This window comes from Polyodon spathula, chromosome 7, assembly GCF_017654505.1.
Source record: "Polyodon spathula isolate WHYD16114869_AA chromosome 7, ASM1765450v1, whole genome shotgun sequence".
Taxonomy (NCBI): domain Eukaryota; kingdom Metazoa; phylum Chordata; class Actinopteri; order Acipenseriformes; family Polyodontidae; genus Polyodon; species Polyodon spathula.
This window is the reverse complement of record NC_054540.1, coordinates 54353409-54365618: the sequence shown is the minus strand read 5'-3', so window position 1 is coordinate 54365618 and position 12210 is coordinate 54353409. Positions and strand designations below refer to the sequence as shown.

Sequence of the window (12210 nt, the reverse complement as noted above, 5' to 3'; positions counted from 1 at the left end):
CACACACACACACACACACACACACACACACACACACACACACACACACACATATATATATATATATAAACGATTCTCAAAGAGATTTGCCTTTATATATAGGTAATTAAGTGCGGTACTGTACGGTACGTGATTTTGCTTTGTTATTTTACACTATTGGAAACAAAATAAATAAATAAATACATAAATAAAAAATAACTAAAGTAGTAAGTACAGTGAACGTCAAAAAGCAAATCCCATTTTTAGAAGCTACGTAGTCAGGAAAATGCAATTTTAACATCTTCCTACTGCTACAAATGCAGCTGCAGCTGAGCGTTTTGCTGACCAGTGAGCGAGCTTCAGTGCCAGGGAATGTACACACTGTCTGGCACAGAAGTTGTCAGTTGGCAGGACTCTAAAATAAGGTACCGGCTGTAATGCAGCTGCTACAAACGTGTGTGCTGTCGTGTTTCCTGCAAACCCCCAAAGCAGCAATGTACTACTAATAACACTGCTGCAGCACAGAGCCATATTGTATGCTTACTCTATTGTGGGCTAAAGCTGAAGTGCCTAATTAACTCAAATACAGGCTCGTTAGTAAAACACTGGTGGCACTTAGTATCCTCCACGGGGGGTATTGATGGATACGTTTTAGAAACCGGTCACGCTAGGGATACAAGGCCTGCTAAGTCTGCCTAAATGATGAGTGACATGTTTTCTTTCATTTATACCTTCAGTAACAATGGCCCATTGAATTGATTTGTGCCTTGGAAAAGGTATTTCTGAATTTGATCACCCTTTTGTTTCACAGAGACATTAGACACCACGGGACAAAAGGTGTTTTGTTTTATTCACAAGTGTCTGCCTCCCTCTTTCTGGTTCGTGTGAATGTGAAGCAAAGCACTCAGCTATCCATTTTACACCAGGTATCGATTTACAACTGCTGTTACTGGAGGGCAGGTAACTTGTAGGCGCCAGTCCTGTGGCTGGAACCCACAACCGTCAACTGCTGTTAAGGGCGTGAGGACGAAAGATAGAATTCCCAGAGCTAGCACTGGCTGGCACGCAGTGCTGTATTCATGAAGCTGTTTAACATGCTGGCAGAAAAATGTGGCGACTAGCTGATGCTTTGTAAATCTATAAACCATAGTGTAGAACACTCCCATACAGATATTCAAGGAGTCCCCTAGTAGGATTCTAACCCTTCACCCATCTTTTGTCTTTCGTATCAGTTAATGTACAGGCTGCTGCACATTACCAGCTGCTGCAGATTCATAGCCTAGTGTTTTTGGCAGCAAGTCTGCCTGCCCTTGGGACAACCCTTCTAGAGAAACACCCTCTTTTCAAATTCAATTGAATCTGCAATGTGTGTGTGTGTGTGATTTATCAGGCATCTGGCTAAAGTAGGGATTGTTTTTATAGAGCAAACACAGGGTGACACAATCACATTCCTACCAGCCATGTTAGCTGAACCACTACCCAATACTGTAGGGACGGGCAGAAAACAATTGACCAAAAGAGAGTTAAAGTAGCCTTCTGTAATGTTGAGTGTCACGACTGGCACTAACCATTTGATACCAGCACTATATGGCTATTGATATTGTAACAGCTATCAGTGGACTAATCTACCTTTCTCGTTGTATGTTTTTGTTTTTTTTTACAGATGAAATAAATGTGTAAAACTTCTGCAAGTGCCCTTAAAAGGATTTTAATTTGGTAGTGACAGTTATGTTAGAACAAACAAGAAGAACTAGGAAACCACTGCTCAGGCAGAGGCTGCTTACCTTATACAGCAGTGCAGAATATTTGGAACAAGGCAGCCTCTGAATTCCTCTGACTCACTGTCTTTCTGGCACTGTTTTGATCATATTTGCATATTAGGCTTGTCTGTCACTTCTCTGTATAGAGCCAGTGAGCTTAGCTTTCCCTTCGATTCAATTAAAATGTCCCTGTTCAAAGATGTTCAAAGTAGAGTAGCCCTGCCTGCATTGCAAGGATTTCCTATGTTAACAGTTCATGCATTAAATGTACAAATGTAACAGATTGTGTGTGTGTTAAATTACTTGCCCATCTACTATTCCTTTCCATTCAAACCTTCAAGCATCCCGGTATTGGGTCTATTCATGCATTTATCTCCCTTTTAATCTTATATATATATATATATATATATATATATATATACTATGAATAAATAACACTAACAATCTATATCATGGCACCAATAATAAATCACATTTAAAAAGATTAGTTTTCCACCCCAATCAAAATGTATCTGCTATAATGGATTCACCAGTACTTTTGATTCTATTACTCATTAAAACAAACACGTTGAAAACTAATATCAAGTCAGATGCTTGGTTGGCAGGAGTTTCAGTCAGAAGGTGCAGGTAAATGCTCAGCTACCCCTCCAGAAGGACTCACACACATTGCAGACTCAACAAATCCAATCACTGCTGCCGGCTTGTCCTAATGACGGGGTTTCTGGCTTATTTCCCAACCCCTGGAGATAATCCTGTAACAGTATCTGCATTTTCAAACAGTGCCTTCATGACTCACACTTTACTGAGATAGGACTCTTACAAGGAAAGCATCAGAACCTTCACTTTGACTGCAGTGAAGCCCCTTTGTCTTGCTCTGTAGGTCTGACTGCAGTACAGGCACATGGTTTTCTCTGCTCATTCGCTTCCCGAGTCACAGGGATTAGAGCCCCACATAGACGTGTATAAGGTACATGTTGGATGTTATGCAGGAATTCAACCTGGCATTGTGGTAGGAAAAACTGGCTTTACCTGTGAAAGTCACAAATTCATTCTTGGAAACAATAGCAAAACGTGCTTGTAGAATGCTGTTGTGTTATTGAGAGGCCAGTTTAGCACCCCTTTAAATCAAAAACAGGCTGATATGTTTTAGTACATAAGAATATTTACTAGAACCCCTGGAGAAATATCAATAGTAGTTTTTTTGTAATACATGGTACCAAAAGATGCAACCAAATTCCATATAGTTTCAACAACAACAACAACAACAACAACAACAGCAACAGCAATACCGTAATAAACACACAATTCAAATGTAGTTAAGAAAGGCAAGAGCAACACCTTGTGGCCATAGACAGTGCTGCTGGTTTTATTATTATTGTACTGTATATAAAAAGAAAATAAAGTGTTTTCTCTTTAAATAGATAATTAGGTCAGTTATTTTGGTGTGACTATTTCAGGTAAAAAAGCAAAACAAACAAAAAAAAACACCAGCTTTGAAATGAAGAATTCTGATGAATTTCCATGTTTTCATAGGGAAAAAAAAACTACTACTAATAACCAGTGTGTCTTATTACTCCAACCTGATAAATACCTCTTACAGTCAAGGCAGATAAATAATGGAATTAGGTCAGAGCCAATGGGTGCTCTGGGAAATGTAGTCCTCTCAGGGCATCACTGTAATGAGTCAGTAGCCTAGGGACTACAACTCCCAGAGAGCACCTGTAAATTCAGACCAGGCTGGGATTAGTGAATTATTTAAAGGAAGATTAGATTTAGCAGGACAGTGCAATGATTAGAGCAGACTGGCAGGGGACAGCTGCATGGCAGCCGATATTCAACTGTAAGTTAACTGAGCTGTTTTTTATTTCACCCTTGTTAGTTAGTATTGGTAGCACATTAGAAAGACTAGTCTGTAAGGCTGAGTAACATGCTTGTTAAGTGTGTAATATGAATTGAATACTTGGCTCAATTGAAAAGCACATAATATTTGAATGTGAAGTGCAATGACCATTTGAGCGCTTGTTGTTTATTGTAACGTATTACCACCTAGGGCACACGTATAAAAAGCAAAACTTTGACTCAAAAATCAATTCAAACTACCTCAACCAAGCGAAACTTTTGAGCATTGCTTCAGGAACTAACTATTAAAAAAAGGCAGCATGCTAATCTCAGGGTTTGACGCATGTGTCCTAAGTGGTTTCTCAGTGCTTTGTTAAGAGCTTATGGACGGTGTCAGATGTCTGCTGAAATCCTGTTTATCCCCTGAGCAGGTACGCCACAGGGAGCTGTTCTGTGAGCTTCCTCTAACAAACTGTCCCTCTCCCTGCCAATACACTGTACTGCATCACTACCTGGGAAGCCCTTTATAGAAGTGCACTATGGTAAATCTGCAGCATTGTTCTGTCATGCTATTTGCATGACTATACTCTTCTCATGGGCTTTACCATGCTTATCTGTGTTTTACCATGCTTCAGTATCCCTATACTGTCCTTCAATGCTTTTAGCACTGTAAACTTTCATTAGGGCAAGGGCACAGTGGATTTTATTCAGTACCGTATTCCAAGCACCTTATGCACAGACAACTTTAATATAGATCTAGAATATTGAGCTTGTTAATATTTTGCATTTTTTGTTTTTTCATATGGCAAGCTAACAACGACCTCTTTTTGCTTTAGATTTATCTAGTTTAAAATCTGTTTTTTTTTTTTTTATTTTAGATATAGATTAAAGAGGAGATGTTGGCCCTTTTGCTGGCATCCTCCCACCATGTTCAACCTGATGAGCAACTGCTGCAGCTGGATCTCCAAGCTGCAGGAACCAGTCAGGTACCGTCTTCCATTGAGGTTACATGAAATAGATAAGAACTTGGATGGAACAAGGTGTTAGGCAGTCACCACTGCTCCCCAGCACATGAACAGAACACACTCCAGGCTCTTTTGTTTGCAGTGACGCGATCTCTGCGACAGAGTTTCCACTAGAAATGATTCATGGGGTTCTTTAGCGTTGTACAGGGTTTGTTTCCAGGTAGGCTTGTACTATAACCTTTGCTTTTAGAAAGACTGTTTAATGTATATTTCTGCCATACAGGAAAGTCACTCTGCTCGTGGTGGGTCTTGACAATGCAGGCAAAACATCCACAGTGAATGGGATCCTGAAAGGTATTTATAATAATTATATGAAAACAACTTGGACTGGATTTTTCTTTGAGTCTGCATTCTTTAACTGTATTGTCACAATGTAATAGAAGTTGGGTATGGAAACACTTTTACCATGGAATGGAATATCACAGGAGTAGCAGAGTATCTGCATCTACATTTTAGTGGTAAAGTAAAATCTCAATGTCGGAGCAGCAGGGCCACTTCCAATGATCAGAAACATCATAAAACCCACTACAATGTGTATGCCCTTTATCTCATAGTAAGAAACAGTTCATTAAACTGACTAGCAACGTTGTGTAGCTTGTATTTACTGCCACCTAGTGGTTATTGTAGCTGGTCACGGTTGCACTCAGTAACATGTAGTATTCCAATGTATAAAACATTTCAACCCTGTACTTCCCCACTCCCAGAACCCCCAGGGGACAATGCACCCACTGTGGGCATGGCCAGGACTGAGCTGAAGGTGGACCAGTTCGAGGTGGTGCTGGTGGAGCTGGGAGGAGGGGTGCAGACGCGGGGGCTCTGGAAGCAGCACTGCAGAGAGGCTCATGGGATTGTCTTTGTGGTGGATTCGAGCGACACCCAGAGGATCAGAGAGGCTAGGGAACTGCTGACAGACATGCTGAGGCACCCAAAGGTGTCAAGGAAGCCCCTACTGGTGTAAGAGCCAACGCAGAATGACAATACCTGTAAAACTGTAAACACTCGGGTAACTCAATGATGCTATTCCAGATTTGTGTTAAACTGCATTCTAGTGTCAACTTGTATTTAATTAATCAAAACAGACTTCAAAAGCTTTCTGTAACTCCTTCTCTAACTTTTTCTTTCTATAACTCATGAATACAGACTAACATAGATGCAATTAAAGATACCATTCCTTAAATCAAGGAAACACCAACGCACTTGTCATACGATAGTTATAACTCGAGGATACATCACATGCAGCCCTATATTTATTGCTGCAGAAACAAAGAGAGAGAAATTGAACGTGGCTGTTGATGGCCCAGTAGCCTGTGTTGATGGCCCATTATCCTGTGTTGATGGCCCAGTAGCCTGTGTTGATGGCCCAGTAGCCTGTGTTGATAGCCCAGTAGCCTGTGTTGATTGCCCAGTAGCCTGTGTCGATTGCCCTGTAGTCTGTGTTGATGGATGGACTGCTGTTTGTTTCAGGCTGGCTAACAAACAGGACAAAGCCAACGCCCTGCTGGAGAGCGAGCTCATCGAGGTGCTGTCCCTGGAGAGGCTGGTGAACGAGAGTCAGACGCTCTGCCACATTGTGAGTGTGCTGGAGAGCCAGGTGCAACGACTGTTACCTGCATAACATGTCATGTGTTTCTGCACTGATTATGTGCTTCCTAAGTGTTACAGCAAAACTTGAGCTGGGCACTGAAAGCTATGCCCCACAGTCAGCCTAAGGGAGTCCGATCAGAAGCTGGACTACTTAATAAGCATGGCAGATAATGATCTAAGCATAAATAACAGAGAAGCATGCAGAGAACCATGTAGAGAACAATGGAGAGAACCATGCATAGAAACAAACAAAGAACTATGTAGAGACCCATGTAGAGAACCATGCAGAGAACCATGCAGAGAACTATGCATAGAAACAAACAGAGAACTATGTAGAGAACCATGTAGAGAACCATGAAGAGAACCATGTAGAGAACAATGCAGAGAACCATGCAGAGAACCATGCATAGAACCATGCATAGAAACAAACAGAGAACTATGTAGAGAACCTTGCAGAGAACCATGTAGAACATGAATAAACAGGAAATAAATGAAATATTAGGAAAATGCATTAGTTATACTGTTTTGAAGAATTACAAGTTTGATTGTCATCAACCTTTTTAAACGTGGTTGTTACAGAAGTCTTTAAATAAAGTTTTGAGCCAAGGTCCTGATGGCAATATTTAATGTTAATGGGTTTGTCCTTGCAGGAGCCGTGCTCTGCCATTGCGGATGTGTGGCGCTGGTCGGACAGGAATAGGCTGAAGGGACTGCGCTGGCTGCTGCGTGCGGTCACCCTGGACTACAGCAATCTGTGTGCGCGCGTGGCGAGAGACACTGCCCAGTCGGTGGGCTGGGAGGAGAAAGAGCACAACAGGAAGGGCCAGCGAGGGCGCAGCAAGCCCAGGGATGACAGGTGAGCACACTGTGACCACAGCAAACATCCAATAGGGGCTCCTAGGGGCTGGGGGGCACAGTAAGACCTAAGGGTTAGATGGCACGGTAGGCCTTTTCATTTATCCACTGTCAGCCAGGGTTTGAACCATAACTATTTATACTAGGTTCTGTGAAATGAATCCTGCTTCACCTCCTGCGACAAGTCAGAAATGAAGGAGTGGGATTACAGGGGCTTCATTGCAGTACATTAACATCTAGTGACAAACAGAAAAAAAAGATATGTTTAAAAAATAAAACATAACAGTAAGTTTATATCTTTATACTTGTTAGCTTGTGTTCTTTGTTCAGCAACATTCTTGTGCTTTTATGCAGAGTTCAAGGCAGCCAAACTGAACTTCCCAAGACAGACAATTCCCAGCAGTGGGGGTACAAGCCCTTGCCCAGTGGGAAACTGCAGCCCATTCGCACCATCATTAAAAAGGTATGCAGGGTCCCACACTGTCCCTTGTAAAAACAACTGCAGGGGAATATGGCAAGGGAAATAGTCGCACTGGAATAGCTGTTGGGGCGAGCTGTCATGGAGTGAGATCCATTGCTCGTCACTATATGGACAGACAGACAATAATAATAATAATAATAATAATAATAATAATAATAATAATAATAATAATAATAATAATACATTGTTTACAGAAGGAAAATAAACTAAAAAACCGACTGAAAAAGAAAAAGAAGGTGCAGATAGAGGACGCGGAGGAGAATGAGAACAAGCTGCAAGAAAGCTTGGATCAGAGCTGGCAGAAAGAAGGGAAAGCCAGCGGGGCTACCGGCTCTGTGTTGCCTAGCAACAGGGTGGGTGAAGTGCTCAGTAAGAGCCCGAAAAACAGCGAAGAGGTCCAGGAGCGACCACACCAACTGAGTACAGAAGAATCGCCAAAAAAGGGTATTCTAAATTTTAAGCACTCTCAAGCTGTTAGTTTCTCATTTTGACAATTTAAGTGGAATATTCCTCCTTAAAATAACCAAACAAAAACAAAACAGGAGTTAATTAAATAACTGTAATCGATTCGATGCCGCCCCAGCTCCCTCCCCCTCCCATTATTAAGACAATCATGCACGCTCTGTTTGATGTGTAACCCGAGCTGCTGCAGTCTGCTTAATCTGGGGCAGGTGCAATATAATATAATAGTTTTTCATTTCAAATTTAGAAAAACTACAAAAGAAGAAGAGAAAGACAACAAAAAAGAAAAATAAAATAAATACTGAGAAGACCCCAACACACCCGCAGCAGCCTGTGGACCTTTCTGCGACATTTGGTACGTTTTAGCAAACATTAAGAGATAGAAAACGAAAAATTCACAAAATTAAGCATGAATGAGCAAAGCGTTTTGTTTTTAACTTAAGTACACCTGCGTTGTTCACTAGTGTTGCTGGGCTACCCCGTGAATACCCCTCCACAATATTGTAGACAGCTGGGGACACTGTTCAGTGTAAAACATTCAAACGTTGTGTTGTGTTTTCTTTTCACAGATCTCTACCGAAAAGCTATATTGTCCCTCAAAGCCAGACAAGAACAGAATCAACGAGAAGGGAACATCACTTAAGACTTAACTCAGCAGCCTTGCCCTGCTACTGTCCCTGCTTCCAGCCTGCACATCCAAGATCAGCAATGCATCTCTCTAATGCCTTGTTTTCATAGACAAAGGAAATCCGATAGTCCCCCCCCCTTTCCCCTTTCTAGTAGTGTGTGTGTGTGTGTGTGTGTGTGTGTGTGTGTGTGTGTGTGTGTGTGTGAGAATAATGGTAACTATAACATCATTATTTTCAAAATAAAGTCTAACGCCACGGTAAACAAACACAATTTACATTTTATATGAAGCAAACAAACAAACACAAAACAATAATAAGACGAGTCCTCTGTGGTTGGTATAGATGGCACCTGTACTTTCTGATAACTTAACACTTTGTTGTAAAGATTTAATACATTGTTGCAATTAAAGCTACAATAAATGAAACTGTTTATTTATGGAAAATGCTGACACTTAATTGAAGCTTTGTTTTCTTTTGGAGAATGTTGGTTTATCTGTAGTAATAAATATGTGTGTCTGATTTGGAAATCAAGCAAGACGTTTTATAATTTGTCTATCAACAACTCAAAGCGTTCAGTATCCAAGAGCCCGGATCTGCTGGATGATCCCTTGTGATTTTGGACCCAGCGGTGCTTGGCTGCTGTCGTGCCAATCCCTTCTCAGCTCTATTCTATTATAGCGTCGAGTTAAACAGGAGCCTATAGCCCCGTACGAGACACAGAGAGAGGAAGGCTCGCTGTACAGACACAGGAGAAATGGCTTTGCCGAAGACGATTACCATTGTAGCCCTTTCCATGGCTTTGGGGCTCTTCTTTGTGTTCATGGGAACCATCAAGCTCACCCCAAGACTGAGCAAAGATGCGCACAGTGAAATGGTAAGTGGAAATACCAAATACAAAATTAACACGATCTATATATACCAGTATTTTATAAGCGTCGTTTGGAACACGATGATAATGCAGTATACATCTCCAGCCTCGAATTAATAGAAGGGTGTTTGTGTATTTTAATTTCAAATGAAAAAACGTGAATGTAGCACACGTTTGAAAAAGTCTATGTACATCCTATGTTTTTTTTAAATGTATTATTTGTGTCTCATTTATTTATTTCACATTCATTTTATACATCAATGTATTTATTCATATTTTGGTGTTTCTCAAACACACTTTAATTGATTTAAAGAATATGCACCAAAAATCTGAAAAAAACAAAACACATAATGTCAATTTCTTGGTGATAATCATGTTGCTAGGACAATAGCGTCGTTTTCCAGCAAATTATATACTCATAGTCTATAGATACAATGAAATAATAACAATAATAATGCAACTACTTTATGTACTATATATTATAGTCTGTATATAAGAACTCGGAGTGGCATTGTCTACTTCATTAATGTTGCTAAAACGATTTTGAGCAATTTCACAACTGTATTCCGCGCATTGCACAGATACCCACGGGAGCACCTGCCGTGTGCCTTATCGCAGTATTAGACATTTCACACATACCAACCAGTACCAGAACATTCGGATGACTATTGTAAATGATTGCAGTAAAAGGACAAATCTTAACACACTTTTAATTGTATTGACCTGGAACCAGATTCTGAGACTATTCATTTTGAAAGTGATTTAAAAAAAAAAAATCCCAGATTAAGAATTTACTACGCTTTACACAAAATACGACCAGCCGAAAAGAACAATACATTCTGGTATTACTGTATATACTAGCATATTGCAGTTAATTACAGAATGTAGATCGGGGGTGGGGGGCAGATTAACCAGATTGGCAGCTCTGGAGATTGTGTAGTTTTGAAAACAAAGGGGTTTAAACTAAAACTCGACAGTTTGGAAGCATTTGACTTTGAGAATAGATAAACGAGGACAACTGTCCTTAATTCCTCTGTGTCTGAGGGCTTTGTGAGTGCGTTTCCATCAATAGGCCTACTGCAAACAGATTATCCGCCCACAATAGGGTAGTAGGTGCTTCATTTGCCTAGCTGTTATTACCAGTATTTCAAACGTGTGATTTTGGAATGTTGCCCTCATAGTAGACGGGGTTTATTTTTAATTCAAGATAAAACGGTTCCTGCTTAGCACCAAGAAAAGATAACATGAGCCTAAATATAACACCGTGGTAGCTTTTAACATCCAACCAAAGCAAGTGCAGGATAATATTATTTAAATTACACTATAATTTTTATTCAATATACACTCCTTTTATATAACAAGCATCACTGTTTTAATGGGATTCTCAGTTATAGTTATGGTACCACTAATTGATGTTGTTTAGTTGTTAAACTTGCTCTTCCTCACCTTGCTTTCCTTGTGCCCGTTACAGAAACGAGCCTATAAAAGTTACGCCAAGGCTCTCCCGGCGTTGAAGAAGATGGGCATCAGCTCCGTTCTGCTGCGGAAGATCATTGGCTCAGTGGAAGTGGCATGTGGCATTGTGTTGACCCTGGTCCCAGGGAGGCCGAAGGATGTGGCCAATTTCCTTCTCCTCCTGGTCATGCTAGCCATTCTGTTCTTCCACCAGCTAGTGGGGGACCCCCTCAAGCGCTACGCCCACGTTTTGGTCTTCGGGATCCTGCTTACCTGCCGGCTACTGATCACCCGACAGACCGAAGAGCGGGCAGAGAGCAGCGAAAGCAGGAACGGACAAGCAGAGGCACAGGAAAAGAATAAAGTGAAGGTGTCCTAGTCTCCAGACCCCCAGCCTGAGCCCCATCGAGACGAGGCACGGCAGTCATTAAAAGAGACCGTAATCATCAAAGTGAAGCTGCAGCTTTCCTGTCCAGGAGACTTGTCAGTTTCTCCAGATCGTTAGTTCTCCCCTGAACATTTAAAATAGCTTAAGTCTCCTATTTTAAGAACATCTTACCACCTTTCTATATATATTTCTTTTTCTGTACGCACACAAAAGTTTAGATAACAAACATGTCTCTTATTCACATGCTGCTTTGTAGTTTACATCTTGAGTTTTGGTCTTTAAAATACTGATAGTATCAAGGGGATATTTTTTGTTCAGCTGTACAGTCATTTCTAACCAATGTCTTTTAAACATAGCAAACACATGTGAAAACACAGAATTTTCTCAAAAAGGAACACTGTGACTTTATACACAGCTTAGATACAGATGTTTCAAAAAGAGACAGTTAAGAACATGCTTTTGAAGGCACGCTGTATGTTCCTGCTTGTGATCTTCTCCCCTCATCTCCCCTCTTGGTACTGCATCCCTGTAAGTCTGCACACTGCGGTAAAGGGATGTTCCCCTCAATCTATTCTAGTTTGTATGCTATATGGGAGTGAAATTGACAGTATGTCGAGTCTGCAGCTTTGTATCTAATAAATTGCTTTAGTGTCACAGAAATGCATTTCCAGCTTTACAGTTCAGTTCCTGCATTGATTGAAAAGTGAAAAAAAAAAGCAATTTGGCTGTTGCTGCTGTTGGAGGACTTTAATGTAAAGCTTTAAATGCAATTTTATGCCAAAGCAAAAAAAAAAATGTACATATTGTTTTATGATTGCTGACCTGAAACTGCAATTTATCAGCCTTTGGTTTGATAGAGGAAGTTGCTGGCAAATAAACACTGTG

The 12210-nt window shown here is 40.7% G+C and overlaps 2 protein-coding genes across 2 annotated transcripts; both read left to right on the top strand.

Annotated features, from left to right (window-relative positions):
• Window positions 1–4463: 4463 nt before the first annotated feature.
• On the top strand, window positions 4464–8745 carry arl13a (ADP-ribosylation factor-like 13A). Its single transcript, XM_041254009.1, has 9 exons — window positions 4464–4564; window positions 4827–4897; window positions 5308–5557; window positions 6068–6173; window positions 6838–7043; window positions 7397–7505; window positions 7718–7967; window positions 8233–8340; window positions 8555–8745. The coding sequence occupies exons 1-9, from the start codon at window positions 4506–4508 to the stop codon at window positions 8626–8628; spliced, it is 1233 nt and encodes a 410-aa protein (XP_041109943.1). The 5' UTR covers window positions 4464–4505; the 3' UTR covers window positions 8629–8745.
• Window positions 8746–9244: 499 nt separating this feature from the next.
• On the top strand, window positions 9245–11360 carry tmem35 (transmembrane protein 35). Its single transcript, XM_041255883.1, has 2 exons — window positions 9245–9488; window positions 10954–11360. Exons 1-2 carry the CDS (start codon window positions 9369–9371, stop codon window positions 11314–11316), a joined length of 483 nt encoding a protein of 160 aa, XP_041111817.1. The 5' UTR covers window positions 9245–9368; the 3' UTR covers window positions 11317–11360.
• The last annotated feature ends 850 nt before the right edge of the window (window positions 11361–12210 follow it).

Bases quoted from the DNA above. Each gene is read 5' to 3' on its own strand.
- arl13a (XM_041254009.1), top strand. From the start codon at position 4,506: ATGTTCAACCTGATGAGCAACTGCTGCAGCTGGATCTCCAAGCTGCAG. The intron at 6,174-6,837 runs GTGAGTGTGCTG...TTGTCCTTGCAG, and splicing joins GTCAGACGCTCTGCCACATT to GAGCCGTGCTCTGCCATTGC. The intron at 7,968-8,232 runs GTATTCTAAATT...TTTCAAATTTAG, and splicing joins AGAAGAATCGCCAAAAAAGG to AAAAACTACAAAAGAAGAAG.
- tmem35 (XM_041255883.1), top strand. From the start codon at position 9,369: ATGGCTTTGCCGAAGACGATTACCATTGTAGCCCTTTCCATGGCTTTG. The intron at 9,489-10,953 runs GTAAGTGGAAAT...TGCCCGTTACAG, and splicing joins AAGATGCGCACAGTGAAATG to AAACGAGCCTATAAAAGTTA.